General features: G+C 41.3%; 1 protein-coding gene across 11 annotated transcripts in view; it reads left to right on the top strand.

Moving 5' to 3' along the window:
- Window positions 1–23,932, top strand: part of LOC111650336 (pleckstrin homology domain-containing family A member 7-like) — a 162,730-nt gene that overhangs the window by 59,793 nt on the left and 79,005 nt on the right. For 10 of the 11 annotated variants that reach the window (XM_087172341.1, XM_023400209.2, XM_023400208.2 and 7 more), the window contains one exon: window positions 23,814–23,897. In XM_087172341.1, coding sequence (XP_087028467.1) covers window positions 23,814–23,897 — 84 coding nt within the window. Of the gene's footprint in view, window positions 1–9,425; window positions 9,445–23,813; window positions 23,898–23,932 lie in introns of those variants that run through there. The other variant, XM_023400212.2, reaches the window with a different exon arrangement.

Here is a 23,932-nt window from a genome sequence, read left to right on the forward strand (position 1 = left end):
TCAAGCAAAAATACCAACCATTACCTGGTTCCTGCAAATCAATTGGGAGGATTTTCTGCTTTTTCATTTTTTTAATGATATTTTATCGAACAAATGATTAAAAATAATATCTAATTAACTAATAATGAAAATAATGATTAGTTGCAGCCCAACTGAGATGATGTGCGTCTTAACGCCTTAGAAGATGTAGAACAAAAACTATTGTAAAAATATTGTATTATTGACTATCACAAGTTCACTCTGAAATATAAGAAAGAGCTCATCTGGAAAGAATTCTGTCTGATATTTTTAACTCATTTTTTGAGTATGTTTGTGATGATTTGATAGTGACAGTAGAGAGCTGTTGTATTTTAGTAACATTACAGCTCTGCATGTTCTGTGTCCATGTATTTGTTGTTGAGTTAATTAGTTAAACTGTTTGCTTTCCTCTTTTTTTTCTTTCTGTCTTTTCTGCTGGCTTTGAATCGACTCCCATTAACACTTGGACGCACACACACACACACACACACACACACACACACACACACACACACACACGCACACACACATGCACACACACAAAATCTCTACAGGACACTGTCAAGTGTTTTGAATGTGAATGCAGTGTGGACTTGTCTTCCATTAGCATGCCGGGCTGTCGGCCTCCGTGTCGACTCCCTCTCTGTCCGGCTGAAAGCTGCTCTCCTGTTGTATGTACACACACACACACACACACACACACACACACACAAACAGACGCACACAGTTTTAGAAGAAGTGCTGCTTGCAGTAAACACTCTAATCTCATTCTTTTGCAAAAGCCCACTCTAAAATCCCAGCGCTATTTGGCAATATTTATTGCAACGGACAAGAGTGGGGGCTTATTTAAAGCCAAAGATGGCCATATCTCCATGTTGCCATAGCAACAAAATGTCCCGAAGCAGTCTCTTGAGGGCTTTGGGGGGGGGTGTTTGCCTCTGCCTTGTAGCATCACCAGTAGCAACAGAGGTGGACGCCACTCTGTCTGCTGTCTGATTGGTTGTGATGGACGTATCTATTACACCACCAATTCACCCCCATCACCCCACCCCCCCCACCGCCGCCATCACCCGTCCACCCCATCCTCCCAAATACAGACACAATCAAGATGGAACAGCTCATCAGGGTTGAAGAATCCCAATCCTGCTACTTGATGGGGCTGCAATTAACTGTCAGGGCCGCTTTGTAACCCGTGTGTCTCGTCTGGGGAGTGTCGTGGAGGGAGGTGGGGCAGCAGCTGTCGCGATTGGACAAAAAAAAAAAGAAAAGAGTTTGAGTTTGTTGAAAAAGCATTCTTAAATAAGTGTTAAAAGCTGGATGTTGAGGAATGTGAAAAAAGGAAATGATGTAAAGATTATAGCGTGGTCAGACGAGGGCAGGGAAAGAAAGAAAAAAAGGACTAAATGAGAGAGTGGGAAGAAAGGTCGTGCGCTGCAGACTACGGCTGCGAGGTAGCGTTAGCCTGCCAAGCTGGCCGGATGCTCTATAAATAGTTCTGTCGACGCACTTTTGAGGGGCACAAAGGTTGATTTTGCTGGAATCAATGAAAATATGATCACCTCAAAGAGAAGGGCAACATCAGTGACTCATGTGGCACAAGAGATTTAATTAACGTGGTTTTAGAGGATACTTGTCCTGCTCATGTTCTGGACCCGAGGAGTGAACACAAGCTGCTCTTCCTTGCTGGGACCCACACAAGCTTCACAATACTTTTTTTTTTCTTTTTACTTTCTTAATAATTTGTGATTTTTTTTAATTTAGCAGTTTTCCTTCATTTGAGAGCTGACAGTGGAGACATGGACAGCAGAGAGCTGGGGAGATGATATCGGCTGAAATCAAACAGTGACTGTTGTTAATATGGATTTCTGTGGGAGAAAAAAAAGATTGAATGTATCTGTCTCAACAGAAGTGAATGGCCACATTTCATTTCTGTGCCGTTTGGACTTTAGAAGTCATAGATGTTAATTAGGTTGTGCCTATCATCAGTATTTCAGTGTGTCAGCTGGATCTCATGGTATCTGCTGTAATATTTTGAAAATATTACAGAAAGGCATTCAGCCACTATGCTGCCCACTGCTGGAACCAGCTCTCAGTGGATATCACATCTGCCCAAACTGTAACTGGCTTTAAGAAGCAGCTCAAATCTGCTCTATTCTCCACTGCCTTCATTTAATCTTACACTACACTATAATCTGTTTTTAATACTGTAGCCTAATTATGCTTTTTACTTTTATTTTTTCTGCTTCTTTAACTTCTGTTAAGCACATTGAATGACCTCTGTGTGATAATGTGCTATACAAACATATTCTCCTTGCCTAGTGTAGCTAGTAAGTGTAGTACAGCATGAAAACTGGAAATGAAAATGTCTGCCTAGTAAAGTAAATCTTGGGATTCTCAACTCAAAGTCCACTTACTATCTTCCTCCAGAACTTTCCACTCCATTATTCAGTCTTCAATCTTCAGATAAGGTTTGCTCAGTTGTCATGGAAGTAGATCTTCACTGCTACTTTCAGGATCTTTTATCCATAAATTCTTGCTGTTTGTAAGGTCAGTGTTTAGTCAGTGGAAGTCAAAATGCTGCTGAGGTTTCCATAACAGTTATTCATAAGAGCAAATGTAGCCTATAAAAGTTCTTTCATTTTTCCTTGGGGAACTCCTGTGAGAACCGTATAAAAAAAAAAAACCCTGCACTGTAACAGCCCCTGAATATGATCTACATTTAATATGACTACTGCTGTATCTCTGTCAGTTCCCTTTGTTTTTCCTGTTATGAATATTTAATCTCCACATTGAATTATTCATGTATTTACTATTTAATCATCTATGAGATGTTATCTGGTTATCAGTTGTAGGCCGTTGTCTCTACAGTTACAGTTTTTGTTGTCATCGGCATGTTTGCATCAGCTCTGTTTACTCTGATCCCTCATGTTTGTCTGAACAGGAGTTCTCCCATGTCCACATGCTGTCAGGACAGACGGGACGAGAGATGGTGGAGCGAGATACTGTAGATCAACAGCAGTGCAAGTGCTACCTGTCGCTCTGTCAGTGTGACTGATGGCTCTGTGGTCTTTTCTTCTTCTGCTCTGTCCGTAACAAGCTGCTCAGCAGCCGGAGAGATCACAGTAAAGAGAAACAGCTCTTCACTTTTAATGATGGTCATATTTTAAATATGGTACTATTTAGTTTCCTTATTGTATTGCCATGCTACACAATCTTAACTATTGGATGGATTGACAGGAGGATTTGTGCACATTCATGTTCCTCTCAAAATGAATTGTAAAAACTTTTTTTTTTGTTTAGATGACTTTTCATGCACCAAAATTGAAACTTGTCAAATGAAGCAAATACCTGAAGAATGACATTCCCATCAGCCTCAGCTCTACTTTGTGTTTAGTGCTAATTAATGTGCTAATGCTAACACTAAACACATGGTGAACATTATATCGAGTTCCTGTTCGGAACATCTACTCGCCCACCATGTAGTCCACTATATAACGAACCAGCCTTTTTATAGGGCTGTAGAAGAAGAAGTCATTTCGCTAACAGGTTAGGCGCCAATGTTAGCTGCTAGTTAATGTTTTAATTCATTACCGGTAGGTGCCTGGCTGGCGAGCATAACACTCCTCAGACATCTTGACCCTCCCCGTGGTTCATCTCCTCCTCAGCCTGAGCAGCAGGATTCCAAAATAAAACGCCTGTCAGGACCATATTTGAAAACAACACAAACAGACAAAAGTAAAGATCGCTCTGTGGACGCAAATCAAAACATAAAAAAACCCCCATAAATGATGCATAAAAACTGCACGGCTTGTAAGATAGCTTGTGTTTTAATGTATTTTGTGTCACACGATGCAGATGCTCTCGTTTGTTTATTTGTCGTGAGGTTTTGGTCCTGATGAACCGCAGCCTCCCGCCAAAGGGGAGTGACTTAAAAAGTTTGTGTCCGTGATGGGAGGGGTCAGCTTCAATCTTTACTGCTCGCCTCAGGGTCCCGGTCCTGGAGGTGTCCAGGTCCTGGAGGGTTGGCAGATTGCAGCCAATCACCTTCTCAGCGAAGTGAGTGAATTATACGCTGCAGTCTGCTCTCGTCCTTGGCAGCAGCAGCAGCGTAGCAGGTGGTGATGGAGGAGGCGAGGACTGGCGGTGTAGAAGTGCACCATCATTGTCTCCCACTTGAGGTCCTGTGTGAGGATGTTGCCCAGGAAGCAGAGGTACTCCACAGTGTCCACAGGGGGAGTCACACAGGGTGATGGTGGCGGATAGGGCTGAGCTCTTCCTGAAGTCTCTGCTGCTGTTGAGACTTCTAGTGAGTTAGCAGTCATTTAGCTCAAAGCACCATTGTGCCAAAGTGTAGTGCTCACAGAGCTGCTACTGTGGGTAAAGACTCTGTACATTATTGTCTTACCTGTAGAGAGAAAGCCAATAAGAATAAAGCCCGGCTGCCTCAAGCAATTATTCTCAAGTTTTAGTTTGATTTTATTGCAGCATTAAACTGCATCAGGTGCCCTTCAGCAAACCCCTAAATCCCAGCCCACTGCAGCAGAGCTTTTCTGTAGGTGTCCAAACAAAAAGGGAGTTTGCCAACAGGGATCAATGAAGTATCACATTATGTTATTAACCCTGAGGACTGTAGGCAGAAATCCAGCAGCTCTGAGGCTCGGAACAACCGCTTGTGCCACGGATACGGCACCACTGACACGTTTTTCCCTCTACTTTACCTCTCGATGTTGACCTGCGCCCACATCGCCCAGGCGCAGCTGAAGAGCAGCCAGTGGATGGGATGCCTTGTTACTATGTCGATTATGTTAACTTGGCACTTATGTCCTACATCCTTGTCCTCTGTTACTTTACAGTCCTCACTCTCACCCGGTAACTGATGGCCTTATTGTCTGAGAGAAGGTTTGACTCGCGCAGAAGTGGTTTGTAATTATAAAACCCATAAACGGCACCTCTTTTGCAACATATTCTGTGCCCCCTAAATAGCCTCCCAAAATCCCCCCCTCTCACAACGGATCCCATTTGCTGTGAAGGCACAAACCGCCGTGTGAAGGCTGATTTTTTTTCTTTTTTAGTCGGTGCAGGCACTTTCGTAATGAGCCTAAGCATTGTTCACTCTTCTGCATGCTCTCCCCAATCACATTGCTCCATTCCGCTGCCATTCCTGTTTATGCTAATGCAAAATATTTTCATTATCTCTGCAATAAGACATTTAATAGGCACTCTGCTCCTCAGCCCGGGTGGAGAGCGGCTATAAATAGAGCGAGCCAGGCGCTGAGGCAGGGGGCCAAAACGTCACAGCTGATTTGAATGTGGACAAGTGTCGCACAAGCAGGGATCTGATTTCCGTAGAGCTATCAGGAAATGCTCCTGCAAGTGGTCTGGATAATTAGACTGGGTTTATTCTCAACAGTACAACAGCAGATGTGGTAATATAAAAGCGTTAAATGCGTACTGTGTGTCATTCCGTTCATTTTAGATGTCACTCTACCCGCATCTGTCCTGCTTTAGTGTCACAACCACAGTTTTGGATGATAAATTGGAGTTTTAATGTTAAACTTTGAGACTTGAGACCTACAGTAAGTCTTAGTCCTGGACTTGGATTTGGACCTATTTTTCAGTCATGCACGAAACTAGAAAACATTTTTTCTAATTGCACACCTTAAGGATGGAGTGATGAGTCACATTTTTAGTTTTAGAACGCATCTGTTTTGCTACGTTTACACCTGTCGTCCACACTACTCTGGAGTTTTCAAGCTCCTAAAACAGACTCTTGGAAACGCTGGCGTTGTGTTGTGTTCTGGACGAGCAGAAACAGAGACCTTTGGAAACGATGACGTAGACTCCCATGGTCGCTCCCTGATTGGGTCTCATCAGCCTCGACTACCAGCGGCGAATACAACATGAATAACGAATTACAAGCGTCACCGACCTTGTTGTCTTTGCTGTTGTGCAGTTCAATTCTGCACCTTAACGCTGCAACTGCTTTTGCTCTTCCTTGTTTGTAGTATTTCCTCCAACTAATTCCTGTTTACACTGGCTCATGCATGTAGTGTACGTGAATGGTCATGTGCTGTATGTGTAGCGTGTGTGTTTTCAGGTGTGATTGTAGGGACAGACATCTTTTCTGATACAGAGCTGAAACGCTCGTCCGGGTGGAGATCGCTTTCATTTTATCAGTGTGGGCGTAGCCGGAGTCCACAGCCATGCCAGCAGCTCTGAGACTGTATGTAGGCATAGTACAAAGCAAATTTTGACCTGATGAACCGAGATGAAAATTCATTGGAATCACAAACGTTATTTTATACACAGTTCATCCTGAGGGTGACATGAACGTCTGCACCAAATTTCATGGTAATCCATCCAATAGTTCAGCAGGCAGGTCCCTCAAAACTAAAAACAAGCCATTAATGGCTGAAGCTAATGGTTGCAATGGCACTAATGGCCGCGGCAACCATTAGCGTGGTAGAAGAAGCTGGTTGTTTATTGCACCCACCTTTTTCCGCAGCAACAAAAATGAGGCCCCTCGTTCACTGCAGAGGACGATAGAGACCACGTCTGTTCAACCTGGAAAACACACATGATTTAATCCAGGGCTTGTGAAATGAGATTCAGTGGGAGGACAAAGCTCTGATTTAGGCAAAACTGAACTTGAGACGTAAAACTCATGTGTTGCTGATATGTGAAGATTAATATGTGCACTTTCATAGCTGGAACAAAACAACCGAGATCTGTAGTAAATAAACAGAAATGAAAACCGTGTGCAGCCTTCATGTGCTGATATTTTACTCTTTCAACATACTTTTCTGCTCCTGCAACCATGTGCTGAAAATGAAACCAGCTTGTTAACATTTCTTATTCCAACAGATGAGCGCTGTTTGCTCCAAGCCTGTTCACCCATTGCACCCGTTTTTAATAATGGATACTGATCATTTTCTCAATCCATTTTTGGGGAAGGGGGATGCTCGGGGGCAAATGGAAACATATTTATCAGAACATTCAAAGTGTCATTCAAGATACTTTCAAATTCTGCTCATTTGTCTTTCAGCTTTTCTGAAGGCGACTGCAGTGTTGAGTTACTGTGGAGTAAAATGTGTTTGATGCTAGAAAAAGGTTTAACATATGCCGTGGAAAATAAACATAACGTGTGTTAGTGTAGCAGTTCTATAAAAACATGCATCTGCCTCTCATATGGCGCCAGGACTCTTTTTGTCGCCATACGATGCGTTGGAGTTTGGTTTGTGTTGTTGTTGAAAGGCTCCTCTTCAGCCGCACTGAGGGGGGGGGGCATCTGTGTTACATCAGTATCAAACTACTGATGTTCTGGTTTAACTTTGTTTTTGAGGGATAATAAATATTATTGTAAAGTTTTATGAAAGAGGGATAATCAGGCTGGTGGATTTCATTTTCCTTATATTAATATTTTACATATTTTAAATATCTTGTGAGTGTGTAACAATACACCTACAAGGTAATAAACTCAATACAACTAATGGCCATGATATGATTTTATTCGCCAAATGTGTATAATTCAATTCAAATCGATCCATATTAATTGTAGCTGAAGTGTTTCATGATTTTAATAAACTTTTTATTAGTGATGGAACTTGTTTTCCTTTAGTCGTGAAGACGTCATAAACCTAAACAACATTAGAGTCGTGTCAGGTGCCTAATAAATGTTTAAGGCAGATCTCATTGTGAGTTTATTAAAAATGAAAACGGAATGCAACAATAGTTTGCCTGATACTGTATATTGATCTCATAGTTATATATAATAGATGGTGTTGCAGGAACATTTGAAACATTGCTAAATATTGAATGAGTCAGAATTACGTCCCTAATATGCTGCGTCATCGCTGTTTATTCTGCTTCCCAGCTCAGTACTGAAACATCTGGACTGTGTAGGTTGGAATCTTTCTTCTTTAACCTGGACACATCATAATAAACAGCTACAGATGCTAGAGCTGGTATAGTTCCTACCAGTGTTGTTTGCAGTTATCACACGGCTGTATACCTCATGTCAATACTTTGTGATCCAGGAGTAAATTACCTGTTGTAGAGGGTACGAAAGGTGGCATGTGGAGCTCGTGTCCATTTGGGCCTTGGCAGCAGGGTCCAGTGATGTCAGCGCCTGCCTCGCCTTGCTGCTGGCACCATGTTGTTCTCTGTCTGCCAGCGGTGCCCAGCGACCGGCCTGCCCCCGTCACTCCCACCTCATCCCCTCTGTGCTGCTGGAGATGCTCCTTATTTCACCGGGTCACGTCGAAACCAGAGATTGGGGGGGGGGGGGGGGGGGGGTTGCCTGGCAACATAAAAGCTCTGTGATATATAATGATGCTTTGTGCATCAGCTGCTGGGGCCTCGAGGTCACACACACACTGCTGTTGTAGCAGTGTAGCACTTTACCTGTAGTTCCCGTCTGAAGGATAAATAATTGGTGGAAGCTGAGGCAGGGGTCCAGTCTGTGATGAGCTGAAGAGCAAAGTGCATTATGCAGGCTGCTTATGCATCTCTAGTTAGTCATCTTTGTGATAAGACTCTTGTTGTATGTACACAAGGGAAAACTTAATTTGAAGTAGTGATGCTTTTTCCAATAACCTCCCCTGGCACAACTTAGAAAGCCTTGCACAATTTGTGATAAAGCACCAGTTTTATGTAACTTAAAAGCTTAGCTGTCACCACTGAGAGGGAATTGTGTCCAACACTTTCCAGGCACAATGGGTATTAAACAGGCCTTGTTTATCAGCCTGATAAACTGAAGTGTGAAATAACAGATGTATAAAACCGCCTTTACACTGATTTCCGTGCCGCTGGGCACACTGGTAACATTCAGCTCTCACTCTGTCAGATACGTCTGGTTTCGCCACTTAACCTGATGGAACCTCTGCGGACTTGTATGCACTTTGATTTAATCACACAAGGGGGGGGGGGGCCTCAATGTTTTACAGCCTGAGTGGGAGTGAAGGGGGAGAGTGTGAGATGGAGATGGAGAGTGTGAGAAAATGACATGAGCGAGGCTGTTTGTGTTTGTGATGTGGGTGGGTAGGTGGTAGATGTGGCCGTTGATGGCTGTGAAACCTGAACAAGTGATGGTGACAGCAGCAGCAGCATGCAGCTGAACCAAATGTGTCACTGCCTCATGGGCCGAGGAAGGAATTTACTGGCAGCAGCGGCCTGCTAGGAATTCGGCAGGGTGACTGTGTGTGCAAAGAGTGTGTATGTGTGTGTGTGTGTGACTTTGTGTGTTTGTAGTGGTCAGATTGTATTCCATCTCTTTACCCCCTGGCCAGTTATAAGCTAGCATGCTGGCACTCCCTCCTCCTTGTTACAGACAGGAAGAGCGTGCAGTGCATGCTGCATTCGTCCACATTCACAAGCTTGGAGAGGAGCAAAAGTAATGAAGCCACAGCAGTGACGGCGTGGACACAGGTAAAAAAAAAAGAAAAGAAAAAATTACAGAAAACTCTCTGCGCTTTTGTGTTTCCCAGCTTTTCATGATTCTGTGGAAGCTTCCTGCATCTTTTCATGTTTTATTTTTGCAGTGCCAGTGGCAGAACAAGGTGGAAGTGGGCTCTAATGTTACAGCAGCAGCACTGAGCTGCTGCCAGGGCCGCTCTGTGTCCACGGCCAGTTACTAACACAGCAACAGTGTCTCGCAGATGTTGCTTTGACTGTTAAGAGTAAGGTGCTTAGTAGCTCTGTCAGTGTGAGTTTATATGATTTTGTGGCGCTGGCTGTGGGTCGTATGTTGGTGGAAAGTCACATTTCACTCATGCTGGTTACTCTTTAAGATGTAGTAACTGGAGAAATATGAAATCTCATTGAAACATAAGCTGAATTAACTTCGACTGTGAGAGATGTTTTGCTTGAGCTTTGTAAGATGTTGCATTAAATTGATTAGATGTGGTTGTAATGTCCCACACGCTTCTGTGTATAAAAGTTTTGATGTATTGTGTGCCAGGTTTCACGGACTGGTGCAGTTTATTTATATATTTTGATTGTGATATGAGTCACGATTTCAACCTCATTTCATTTCCACTGAAAAAAATCTAAAAATAATAATGATGATGATGTGATTTCTGTTGGGTCTTGTACCAAACAAACACGTTCCTTTTCATGTGCAGAATATGATCTGTAGGCCTGGGGACCACCATGCTTCATTTATGACCATTATAATATTTTTGATGAAATATTCAGTCCTGATTTACAGTGATGTGAATCGGAGAAAAACAATTAAATATCACGTATTGTGAAGCTGTAACAACAAGTGTTTGGTCTGCTAACTTGATATGTAATTTAAATGTAATTTGATCATTAAAATTGCCCCTGATTGAACATATTACTAATATAAACTAATTAAGAAGTTGCCTAATTGTTGGCACTGAGATTAAGCAGCTGCAGCTGCTCTGGGAATCTTGTTAATGTAAAAATATGTTTGAGCCTAAAGTTCACGTGTGTGTTGAGAGCTGGAGGCTGAGCATCATCAGGGAGCACTTCGGACTCTCGGTGGCTGTTAAATAATCGCGGCTGCTGTGCCAGCGGCTCGCTCTGCACGCCGCCAAAAATCAACTCTGATAATGTTTTAACCTACTTCTGCTCTGCAGCCAAATCAACACCCCTTTTTGCAGCTATGGCGATGTGTAACTCAATTAGGTGATGTTTATTTAAACATTGGGCCATGCACCAAAGTGTTATTTAGTTCTTGGCAGCGGGGTGTGAGTGTGTGAGTGTACATCCCTATTTGTGTGAGTGTGTTTTCGAATCAGTGAAAAGAAGTGACCGGTGTTGCTCTGTGAGATTTTAAATGACATTCTTCCCAGAGAGCACATTTAGTTGGCTCTCCATCAGGGACTAAAGCCAGATGAAATGTAGAGTTGATTCAGTGTTTGGGTCAATTAGTCTAGAAGAGAAAAACTAATGGGGCTTTAGATTTTTTTTATTTTTCCAATTATAGTTTGAAACCCGTCCTTAGCTTTAGGTTTGAAATGGAAAAGGTCACATGTAGCCGTGTTCTTGTTAATGAAAAGTAAATTAACTTCTACCTCAGCGTATTTTAAACCAGATTTTTGCAGCTGGGATGTTTGTTCAGAGTAAAAAATGGGGCGGCTGTGGCTCGAGAGGTGGAGCGGGTCGTCCACTGACCGGCCCACTGGTGGTTCCAGCCCATGTTCCTCCAGTCTGCGTGTTGCAGTATCCAAGGACACTAAATTCCTATTGTGTACATGCGTATGGGTGTGATGTGTGAGTGAATGGGTGAATGTGGCAAGTATTGTAAAGCACTTTCAGTGGTTGATAAGACTAGAGAAGCTTTATATACTGTAAGCGCAGTCCATTTACCATTTCAGTTTGAGCTTAAATAGAAAATGGACTGCACTAATTGCAGTGCAGTTCGTCTGGTGCAATCACATCATCATTATTTTTAGATTTTTTTCAGTCACCGTTCCAACAGAAATTGTAACTCGTATCACAATCACAATATCTGCCATAATAATCACAAAATTTCTTTTTTTGCATTTTATATTTGCTTTATTTAATCTTTATTTAATCAGGCAGTCTCATTTAGATTAAAATCTCTTTTCCAAAAGAGACCTGAGAACAAGAAGCAGTCACAACAAAGACAACAGAACTACACAACACAAGAAACTAAGAAAAAAGCATATCGTTCAGCCCTACTGTAAACCGAAAACCTTTACAATGAACTAAATGATTTACCTTTTATTAAGCTAAGTAGTAAGTTAGTATCTGTGATGGCAGTTATCACTGATTGCAGGATTACTCATTGCAAAATAATAACTTATAAGAAGAAGAAAAAGATCATTGACTTCCATGAGGTATAGATATTAAAAATATTGGTCAAAATTGGACCACACCAGTCAATGAAAACTAGTAGATAATACATGATCAAAAGTCACTTTTATGCACAGAAGAGTGTGGGACATTAAAACCACATCAAATTAATTTAATTCAACATTTTAGAAAGTTCAAGCTTTTTATAGCAAGGTATTAATGCTGTTCCTGTATCTGACAAACAAACACACGCTTTTGCGCTCTCACCCACGTACACTGCACACACACACATCTCTGCTCTCCCCCCTCTCTCTCTCTCTCTCTGTCTCTCTCTCTCTCTCCCCATGAGACCACTTTCTCAATAGGGATGGGACGCTGCTCTCAGACTCATGGACCTCACTGTACGTTGCTAAACATGTACAGTGCACTCTGAATGGGAATGACCTTGCCGTGTTTCCCCACACTGCACCGGCAGCGCTCCTCCCTCGCTGCACTTCAAACACATTTCACGTGGAAAAACCCTTTAAATAGACGTGACCTTTGACTGAGAGAACACCCACTCACCAAATCATCCAGAAACACTCTCAGTCTGTTAAAACACAGGCGAGGTGAGCAGCGGCGAACGTCACAAAGACGGTTTATCAGAGATCAAAGCCGACAGCTCTGCGTCCTGAAGCATCAGTCACAGTCAGATGGAGGTGTGGTTCATCAGTGACGGCGACACATGCATCAGTCCATCATCGATAAAATGAAAATGTCAAAGTGCCATGTGTCGCGTTTTAACTTCATTGTCAGAGTCGTTAGATAATACATGAACACAAAACACATCTGAGGAGACGGGCGGGCCTCACTCAGCCTCTTACATAATATAATCATCTGGATTTCTTTATCAACTTAACCTGCTTTTGAACTTCAAGTCAGACTATCTCACTCTAATGATGGCTCATTAGTATCAAGTGCTTTCACCGGCTTTCATCTCCCATGCTCTTCAAAATAAATCCAAGAATACATCGGCAAATAGCAACATCCTGTTTGTATCAAGAAGCAACAGGGTTTCGTGCAAATGTGACTGATCTTGGAGACTCTTCTCAACTTCAGATGAGTGATATTCATGTTAAACAGACTATTATTGAATCTGTTAATGTGTTGTTGCGGCAGATTGTTGGAATATATTGGCAAACCACCTAGTGTATATCTGTCCTTTATTTTGAGAACGTGGCAGGTGGTATGAGATTTTATGTCTCCCTGCTGCTCTTAGGTCTGTTTATATCTTAGATTATTATCTCTTATGGCCTCACTGTGCATGTGTGTGCACAGCTATGCAGCCGACTGCCTTTGTTCCTGGAAGCAACAAGTGTTTGACAAAACACACTGAATTCAGTGATAGTGATTACACATCGTAAACGGACCTAAACAAGGCGTATGAAGTGGAATTATTACAGTGACAAGGAAAACTGGATCCACTAACTGTCAGATTAGCTTCGTTCCTCAAATTCCTTTCAAATCTCTGTAGAAAGTGCAACACGGTAACTTTCCATGCACTCATATTTATTTTATGCAATTATATTTATTGGAGCTTATTTAGTGTTTTATGCCATGTTGGATTCCTGTCTGTTGCTACCGTGTTTTTCATTTCTGTTGTACAGTGTCCTTCAGTGCCTTGAAAGGTGCCTATAAATGAAATGTATTATTATTGTATTTATTATTTTTAGTGAGTAATCTAGGAAAGATGCACATATGAGAGAAATCCACAAGCGTTAAAAAGTTAAAAAGTTAAAAAGAGTGAAACTGAAAGCTCAAGATTACCGTGTTGAAACCACTGAAAACACTAGTTATGTTGTATTGAGACCTAATCTCAGTAAAGAGTCACAGCTTGTAAAGTGAGTTTCATAGTTTGTTGTTGCAAATCAACCTCCGTGAAAAACAGATCTGCATGAGACATTTAGGTTTGTGCATTTGCGGAAAAGATTTTTACATTTACTTATCATCACCATTTTGTATCATCACTGACAGCTGTTGAGTCGCACAGCTGTAATTTTAACATCTATAAAATGCAGAGCTTTGCATTGTGGGATTGTTAGCAGCATGGCTGGACACCACTCCTTTAGTTTCATTGTGGAGTTAAACTGACTTGACCTGATCAACTATACAGTAAAAGGTGAGTGATTTCCTCCTATCAGTGACTTCTGTGTGAGTCTCAGGCTGCAGTTATAGTCCGGCTAACTCCCCAAAAAAACATGTACATTTCATTTGAAATCACATAAACTTTTGGCCATTATATATTTCAATTTAATAAAGTCAATAAGGAGCAAAAACATTAAACTGAAGAAATACATTGCTAAAGTGGAATAAACTTCACTCCAAATAAATCCTCTTTGTTCCTTCACCACCCAAAAACCAAAAACAGTTTTGTAATGAGCTTATCAACAGACAGTTAGAGAGATGATGTCAGACCACCATGAATCATAGTGTGAACTAACAACAGAATAGATATCTGAAAAACAAAAAAAACAAAGCCCCGGTGACAGTTTGGTATCTGACCATGAAGGTATTGGCACAGTTTCACTCAGGCTCTGAGCGGACATTGATTATCATGACATGCCAACAGTTTCTGGCAGCAGGACGGAGAGGAAGAAAGAGCCAGAGACTTTCATTTGGTTTTAGAGCTGCGACTAATGATTATGTTTACTACTGTAAAATCTTTCTGATTCTGATTCTGAGATGTCCATCACAATATAATATCTTCAAACTCTTCAATTTATAATGATACAAAGCAGCACTTCTTCTTGATAACTACAATTAATAAAATATGAAATGTGTTGGTGATTACTTTCCATTGGGTTGACTGATCAGTTAATCATTTCAGTACTGCTTAGTTTTATTGTAACATGGCTACAGGGACAAACAGGAGTAAAATAACCGGACCTCCTGGAGAAGAAGCGTGACATCCAAGTCATATGACACAGCAGGTGCACTGTGCACTAGTGAGAGAGATCATGTGTGGTATGTGTGATCATGCGTGTTTACACGAGAGGTGTGTTGTGATGTGTGAGTGCTGACAGTGGCGTGTTTATGTAACCTCTGCAGGTTTTACTGCCCGTCCTTCATAAATGTCATGTGGATACGGACAAGGTCAAAAAGGTCAAGCACAGAGGCTCAGAGCGTACCAGCTGACTGCAGGCCAGTGGTCAAGACTGTCTTGTAAGAGGAAAGTTCAGTTTAATTCCCTAATGTCACGGTTGTGTTTGAGTCGGGGAAGTCTGCCTCAGCTGCAGGGGAGCTGTTCTGATGAATGCAGATCCACAGGGCGCCAGAAAAATCACAAAATTGAAGCATTAAACTGGCCCGAGAGGCAGAGTGGTCTTTGGATCTCTGCTTTTTCTCAGATGACAAAGTAATGAGCCGTTTTGTGTGAACAGCTTGTTTGGCTTTCAGTGTTTGGTCAAGAATTATATGCATGAAAGCGCTAGTTATATATCTTCTTTTAGATCTTTCAATCTTGTGTCACAAAACCTCAAATTAATGTCTTGGTGGTGGAGTGGGTGCTGGTGTGAAAGGGAGGGCTTCTCTCAGACAGCAAACTAATGAGCCACTTTGTCTGAAAAGTTTATCTCTGTTCTATGTCAGAGTCCTGAATCCTGTAACACGAGCTGCTGTATCAATGACGAAGTAACGTGATGGTTTGGTGGTGTGATGGTTTTGATAGAGGCATATGTTCCGTGCTGGGATCTGCGAAGGAACAGATGCCAGAATCACAAATAAATCAATGGACTATATACAGTATGTCTGAGCTCAGCTGATTGTTGCATCTGAGTGACCATGCTGAAGCAGATGGAGCTGAACTTGTTGTTATAAATCTGGCTTTTGGATTTGAGAATTCAAACGAACGCTAATGATGAAAAGAAGCAAGTTTGATTAATGTTGTGGATTAATTTGTTGCAGACAGCCTGGGGGAAATGATTAATGCTAACTTGTTTTGTGTAGCAAGCTTGACATCTTTTTTATGAGTGACAGTCTTTGCGTACGCAGTAAAACTGATGGAACTTCTCTTCCCATGGGCTGCAGGGGAAATGTTATTCTTGCTTGTAAATCACATTCAGGCTACGTGTTGTGTTTGGGTTTCACATCATTGTAGCATTGGTTTCAGCCTTAAATGAAACAATGTGTGCCATCACCAACCTATAGTTGATGCAGAAACTGAAGAAGTTCCCATTAATGCATTGATCCTGCATTACAAAATATTACACGCATTTCTTTCTCTCAGATGTTTTGCAGTTGAAACTAATTAACATAAAAAATAAAACTTTTTAGTTGCCCTGCCCCATATTTTCCCAAATGTTGCCTTTTTTTGGCAAAGTTGTTGCACGGCTGTTTGTCTTCAGTCAATGTTAAAACTTAATGGTCCTGCAGATTTCTGTTCTGGTTGATTTTGAGAGGCTCATGATTACTGGTCGTAACACCATGTTCCCACGAGCAGCTGCTCCGTCAGAAACACAACAAAAGAGAAACTGGTGCATTTGCCCTTACAGTGCAGCCAAACAAATGCATGTTGTTTTAATCAAGAAGTCAGTCAATAATTAACCTTTTCCCATCTTGCCATTAGCAGTCCTGATCTGATTTCATGCTGCACATGGTGTGAGTAGTTTTCCACCCAACTACAGGAGCAGGAAGTTACCCTACTGAGATATCACTCCCTTTAGTATTTAAAACTGATCCTATTCCCATGTTCTGTAGACTAACGTTGTGGGAAATACATTGGGCTTACTGTGACTGCGTCACAATTAAAGCCTTGTTTTGCCAGTTGAATGCTTTTAATGTGAAGCGGTGGCAGAAGGAAATGTTAGGTTAGCATTAGCTGTCATTTAATACAGGCCTGGCGTGGCTGTAAAGAGTAAAGCTGTGAGACGGTGAGTGAACTTTGGGACCAACAATAAAAACTACTATAATATAGAGAGAGATTGGTAATCATTGAATGTAAATACTCTAACAGGTTATTGTAGAATAAGAGGTGGGATTATAATTTCACCACTGAAAACGTTGGCTTCACTTGTTGGATGAAAAACAGGGTTTTTAGGAAAAAGTTATATTTAACATTTTTGAAAGTAAAGTATCCAGAAAATGTAGGATATATATATATTTGTACATAACTTAAGTATCACATCAGCACTACTAAAAATGTTCATACATTAACCGCCTCTATAAACATATCACCCTCTTCTGTATTGGCATGCTGGGCCTCCTCTGGCCAGTCTGTATCGTGGAGCTGTCATGCCTCCTGCCACCCTGCAGGTGAACACCACATAGTGTCAGCATCTAGTGAGCTATTTTAATCAGAGGGTGTTGGGCTTTTTTGAGAGGTAGCTCTTTTAATGTTATTGTTGTTATGCAAGTCTCTCATAGCTGGAGGGCCAGCAGGAGAAGGTAGAGTGGTGCCTCATTTGTCCTTGGAGATGAAAGTTTACGGGACACCAGAAATGTTTGGTTGTTTGAGTGGAATACATTTTTACTGTTGCATTGTATGCTTTTAGCTGATGCTGTGTTTGAGGTGCACTTATACCTCTCAGCCACAGTGAGCTGCAGAAAAATAATGGGAGATATAATGCATGAAGAACACAATGAAAGACTGAGCAGGGTCCTTGAATTCAAATCCTTCAAGCACTTATATTCCAATTTGAGCCACATGCCCTACATTTTGAATTGTCTGTTTATCCCAACTTCATTTCTACTTCACTAAGTGAGACAATGTGAAATGAGATAATGTACCTTATTAGCACTCCAGGTACTACCACATAAGAGGACACGTCACACATACTAATATTGAAACTTGAATACAAGGATATGTTCTGTCATTTGATAACAGTCAGTCAGCCAATCAGAAGACAGGAGGCTCAGAGCCTCCTGTCTTCTGATTGGCTCACTGACCTGTTGTCAAATGACAGAACATACCACCTGCTCACTGACCTGTTGTTGAGATGATCTACATTGAGATGGTGTTTGGTTCTTAAAACCACAAATATATATTGTTCAGCCGTAGTTGTGGCACTTGTGACTTCAGAGTCAGGTGATATTTGTCTTTTGGTTTGTGCAATGTCACAGCACACATGGTGATTTGACCCTCTGTTGATAGAAGAATATTGATTGGTGCAGTTTTAACTTTTTAAGTTATTCCCTTTCCTTTTCCCTGCCTAATGTACTTCAACTTCAGTTATTTACCAATCCCCAGAGAAGGACAATGAGATGGATAAAGACAACTTTAGCAACTTTTTCTATACGTCTTGTGCCTGTATTACTTTCTTATCTACTGATATTACTCTTGCGGTTGATTTTTTTTGATGAATTTCCTTTTGTATGACCGTGTAGAAGGTAGGAGGAGAGGAGGAGTTTTAGACACGGATATTTTTATTGTCCAACTCTGATGAACCTACACTGGACACATCCCTCTATGAAAGTGAGACTAAGAAAAAATACACAAAATTCACCACACAGCAAATGGACCCAGAGATGTAAGGCAGATGAACAGGTCTTTTATAGCGAGTGTTAAAGGGCATTGTTAAGAGGGTACTATGTAAAGCTTTTAGTGCTACTTTTCAACATTTTTCGCTCACAGCTCAGGTCAGCGTTGCCCCCGCTCTCCTGAAATGACACTATCACATCTATTATATCTGGTACTATTTTGAACCTTGCTGCAGAATGAAATCACAGCCGCTGATAAACAACCTCTCACGACACTGACATGCTGTTCCCATTCATATTCTGTGAGCAATCAGAGATTGATATCAGTTTTCCAGGAGAAGTGCTTCACATATCAACCCCGAAATAAACAGCCCTTTGTTTTAATTCGCGCGATCAATATCTGCATTAACTGAGAGAGTGAGAGGAGTCATAAATACCTCATCATCATTTAATAGTCTGGCAAAGAGATCGGGGTTAATAGGTTAACATAAATAACATACTGCATTTCATTTGATGAGAATTCTGCATGCATCTGATAGTTCATTACACACTTGTGTGAATGAGAGATGGTCTTAATGGCTGTCATCACCACGTAATGAACACAATTTTTAATGCATGTGTATCACGTGTTGATTTATCATCTTTACGTCACCTGGCTTCGTGTAATATTTCATGAGACAGAGTTGTGTGAGCGCGACTTGCCTCACACATTCACTCTTGGAGGATGGTCACTGTCCTCCGGAGCAGTGCCTCACTGAAGAGCACCGCTTTTAGTGGAATACATTCAGATTAACATAATAAACCATTAATGTGATAATGACATTAATGGTGTGTTGATCCTGTTCCATAATTTCTTACTAATGTAATTTAGTTCCTATTTATGTAAATATAAATTTCCTACCCATGTAATTCAAATCTTTTAATGTAATCCATTTTTATTATCCACCGAAGAACCTCTTCCATACATATTCATCCCTTTTTAAAATGTACCACCATAGACAGACGGAGTTGTTTAATGTTTCTGTTTTTAGAGTTATGAGTTATGAGTTGTGTTATTTTCCTTTTTGGAGGAAGAAAAACTAATGAAAGTAATGGTAAGAAGACCAGGTCAAACCCTGGTATCTGGCTGGACCGTGTAAGGTCAATGTCTGAAATTGAGGACGTCGATGAAAATTGTTGTAAATCCATTGTAAACTACTGACATCATCACGTCATATTTAGTCAGACAGTTTCAGCTGTTTCATCTGTTTGCTTCTCTCCTCCTCTCTGTGCTCACATACAGTATTTTAATACAGCTGTCACTTACATGTTTTTCTGTTTCTGTTTTTTTGAAAAAAGTCTTAAAATCTAGTGACAAATGCGCTAAGTTAACAACACTGCACGCCCCCCCAATAAACTATTCACTTTGAAAGAGTAACGACCAATAGGGAAACTCCAAATCAGTCACATGACATTCGGCTGACCTGGAACTCTGATCACTTAACTATGTCACTCAGTCAGTCACGGAAGTTTGTATACATGTTTGTATTTTAAGTCAGCCAGATGCATGAAATAATACACGTGAGAAAGTACAACACTAAAATGTGAAATGTTTTAATTGTCTTCTATCATTGATATTGGATAAAAAGAAAAAATCTTTAAAAGAATAAAGGGATTATTGAGAAAGATGAATAAATTGAGTACTTTGTTAATCCCAAATAGCAATAGTCATGTTGCTTACAGCAGCCAATCACATGTAAGAATCAGAAAACAAACAATATAAGGACACTCAAAGGGAAAGATAGGAAAGAAATAATGAAAATATCATTAACTAAAATCTTGACAATGATTAATGAAGTCTAGAAGATACTGCAAACTGTAAATTGATATGGCAAGGTGTACCACTGAAATAGTATAACCATTAAAATATAAACTTTGTATTTTTATCTCGGCCTTTTACAACCGTCAACAGGTTGTAACCACTTCCTGCAGATTCGTAACCATAATGCAAATAAATGACATCACCGGCATCGACCTTGGTGGGTGTTTGTCAGTGAAACCGCACTGACACATGGCTGCAGTGCATTTAGCATCTGCTGTTGAATTTGTCGCAGCTGTGTGAGGAGTCATAACTCACGGCTCATAGGGCTGTCAGGACGATCTGTTTTCCTTTTCATGCTACAACTGATCAATTATAACTCCGTCCTATTCAGACAGTTATTAATTCGTAGAGCTTGAAACAGTGAGTGTATCCCCCTGACAGATGTTACTATCTAGAGCACTTTTTGTCCAGTAAGACTCACTCCTCTGACAGCATGACTAACACCATCTCCAGCACTGTGCCGCTCTCCTCCCTCGTGGATCGGGAGCAAAGGTTCTTCGTGCTCCTCAACAGCCCTTTTTTTTTTGCATTTTACTCTGCAGAGATTTTTTATGGCCAGCTGTCAAACATTCATGTGTAAATGTGAGTACAGTCCCCTGTAGGCAGCTGTAGGTGCTTCATCTGGGCTTAAGAAACCTCGAAATTCTTTACGTTATGTACTGGATGTGCTTGTTGTTTTTTTTTTTTTTTTGCTTAGTGCCCGACAACTAAACACACAGCCTGTGCACAATGTCATTGTTGTGCTGCCAGCAGTACTGCTCCAAACCACAGTAGAAACAAATATCATACAAAGAAATACAGTAACTGGATAGTTGGTGGAACACCTTTTGTGAACGTTAAGAGATCTTTATGCCTCCAGGCCAAGCGACAGCCAGGCCGGAGACATTATGTTTCTGGATTGTCCGTCCGTCCGTCAGTCCGTCCCATTCTCGTGAATGTGATGTCTCAGTAACGCCTAGAGGGACTTTCTTTAAATTTGACACAAACATTCACTTGGACTCAAGGATTCAGAGGTTAAAAGTCAAAGGTCACTGTGACCTCAAAACATATTTTTGTCCATAACTCACAAATTCATACGCTAATTGTGACACAGTTGAACTCAAATATCTATAAGGATAAAATGAAGTGATGACATTTTATATCCAAAAGGTCAAAGGTCAACTTCACTGTGACATCATAATGTTCTGCAAAAACATTTCTGGCTGTTATTCAGTGCTGTAACTCAGCAAGGGGAGATTTATATTTCCTGCAACTTGGCTGGTTGGTAAAGACAAACAACGATGAGGCGGTCATTTTAGTTCATGTTGTGTTAGTTTAAACCCTGCTCTCTAACATACATTTCTGTCTCTTTTTCTGACTGGTGTATATTCTCTGTCTTGTGTGTACTGTGTTTAGTTGCCGCTCCTCCTCCTTGCCTCTAGATATTTGCTCAGGGAAAACTTTAACTGACTCACAACAAGTCATTCTGCACATGACTGTCTCAGTGTTTTAACTCTCTCATTTTCCTTTTTCCATTTTCCTTTAAGATGCATATTGGTTAAAGATGCTTACATCTTAATGTGACCTAAAGGGGTAGTATTCTTGCTTTCTTCATTGACAAGTACATCAGCCTCTCACACCCACATAAACACCTACTATTAGCAACTGTTTTTCCAGTTACTTGGAAAAAACAAGATTGTGGCAAGCTGTTAATTCAACATGAGGCAAAATGTTCCTTAAGTAAGTAACAGACATGAAGGTCGTGTTTTATTTTTACAGCCTCTGTAAGTGTTACTGTCGTTAGCGCCAGGATTAATAGAAGTAGTAGTAGGAGTAACCCACCTGACAGGAGGGAACAGTGCATCAGCATGAGCTAACGAGAAGGCGTCTACATGGAGTGCATTTAGATGTAACCAGTTTCATTTGGCAAGTTGTGTTGAGGTCTTGTGCTGTGAGCTAATAATGGCGTTGTAAGTCCCTGTTGCGGAACCTGCTGCTGCCATGTCACTGGGTCTCCTGGTAAACCTCGCTGCCCTGTCGGGTTTGATCTTCTGCTACATCAGGCGGGAATTGGTACAGCGTGAGTAATGTGAGCTGCAAGTGAATGGAAAACAGTGTGCCTACGTATTGATTGTTGTCAGAGATGGGAAAGGGGCTCTGAACCTTTCAACACATGCAGTGTATTTGCTGAGTGTGCACAGTGCTCCTCGTCAATGTTGTGCTTCTGCTGGTGACTACTAAGCAGAACTACTGGAGAACTTTAGAGGGCAGGAACTTTTCTCAGAGTTTGTTTGTCTGTGCCACTAGAGATTCTGCTTCAGGCTGCAGCACTGAAGCTATTTTTGCATGTTTGTGAGGCCCTGTTGCCCCTGCACATAAACTTCTTGACGATGTGAATACACTCGTCTAACACCACTGTTACACTAGTATCTAAAGGGTGTATATTTATTAAATAAGCAGGAGAAGTGCTGATAGACTTTCTGCCTTATTGTGGCAACAATAAGGCAGAAATTCTTATTTATATCATCTCATATTTTAGGACAGGTACAGGTTGTTCTTACTAATCTTTAATTTGTTGATAATCTTTAGTTAATTAGTTGAATTTCCTTCTCTTCTTTGATTATAAAGCAGGTCTAGGTTCTATATTAACACTGTGAAAGTATCAAAGCCTCAGTCCACAGAGAAATACACACAGCCTGTATTCAGAAACTGATCCTTAAAACCAGCCGTCAGGACTTATGTAACTTTGTGATGTCACAACAAAGCAGTCACCACTCTCAGCCATGCCCCAAGCCGGCTATATTTTTATTTGATCGCTCAGAAAACAGTCAGCCAATCAGATAGGAGGCTCAAAGCCTCCTCTCTTCTGATTGGCTTACTGACCTGTTGTTACCAGAGCTCCAGAGAGAAGCCTGAGAGAAGATACATTAAGATGGTTTTTGGTTCTTAAAACCACAAATATATCTAAAATATATAAAAATGTCATCATGTTAACAGTCAAGGAAGCATATCAACTATCCTTTATAAAATGTCTTTTTCTTTTGTTATAACTATGTGCTGTCACTCGTTGTGTACGAGGTGTCTGTTTTTTAGAGATGAGAAACTAATTTAGCCCAATAACCTCTGTGTTCATTCACATCAGAGCTGCTGAAACTTGATTATAAAGATCAAAAGACACAGCAGTCTTTGTCAGCTTTCTCTTAACTCCCCAGCACACACACACACACACACACACACACACACACACACACACACACACACACACACACACACTGTGACCCTCCATGCCTCCCTGTGTTGTTTACCCAGCCAAATGCTTTTACACCCTGGCTGAGGCTTAGAATGACTGACTGACTCAGTCTATAACTGATGGAGGCCCAGGCCTGCGCTGTCCAGCTTTTTGTGCTGAGCCCAACACTTTCATCCACACAGGCTGTACAGGACAGGCTGGGTGGGGTTGAGTGGGTGGTGGTCCTGCAGTCACCCCTCACATTCTACACAAGGCTGGGAAAGTCAGGGACGAAGGCCCATCAGGGTGTGGAGGTTGGACAGAATCTCCTAAGCCTGCTACTCCTCTGGGGAATGATTGGCCTGTGTGTGCTGTACTTGTGAACAGAGTGGGGGGGGGTGAAAATCCAGGGTGATGCCTTCAACATGTTTACAGTGCAACCGAGGTTGCTAATTTTGTCTCCTCTCTCTCCTCCCTCTGTCACTTCAGTCATAACCAGAGGACCACGGCGTTTCGCCATCCTGTGACGGGACAGATTTCTCCAGAGAACGTGGATTTTATCCTGCAAGAACAGTGAGTGATTGACTTCTTTACTTCTCTGCAGCCAC

This window comes from Seriola lalandi, unplaced genomic scaffold, assembly GCF_002814215.2.
Source record: "Seriola lalandi dorsalis isolate HSWRI2012SDOR001 ecotype SW California unplaced genomic scaffold, Sedor1 jcf7180002052274, whole genome shotgun sequence".
NCBI lineage: Eukaryota > Metazoa > Chordata > Actinopteri > Carangiformes > Carangidae > Seriola > Seriola lalandi.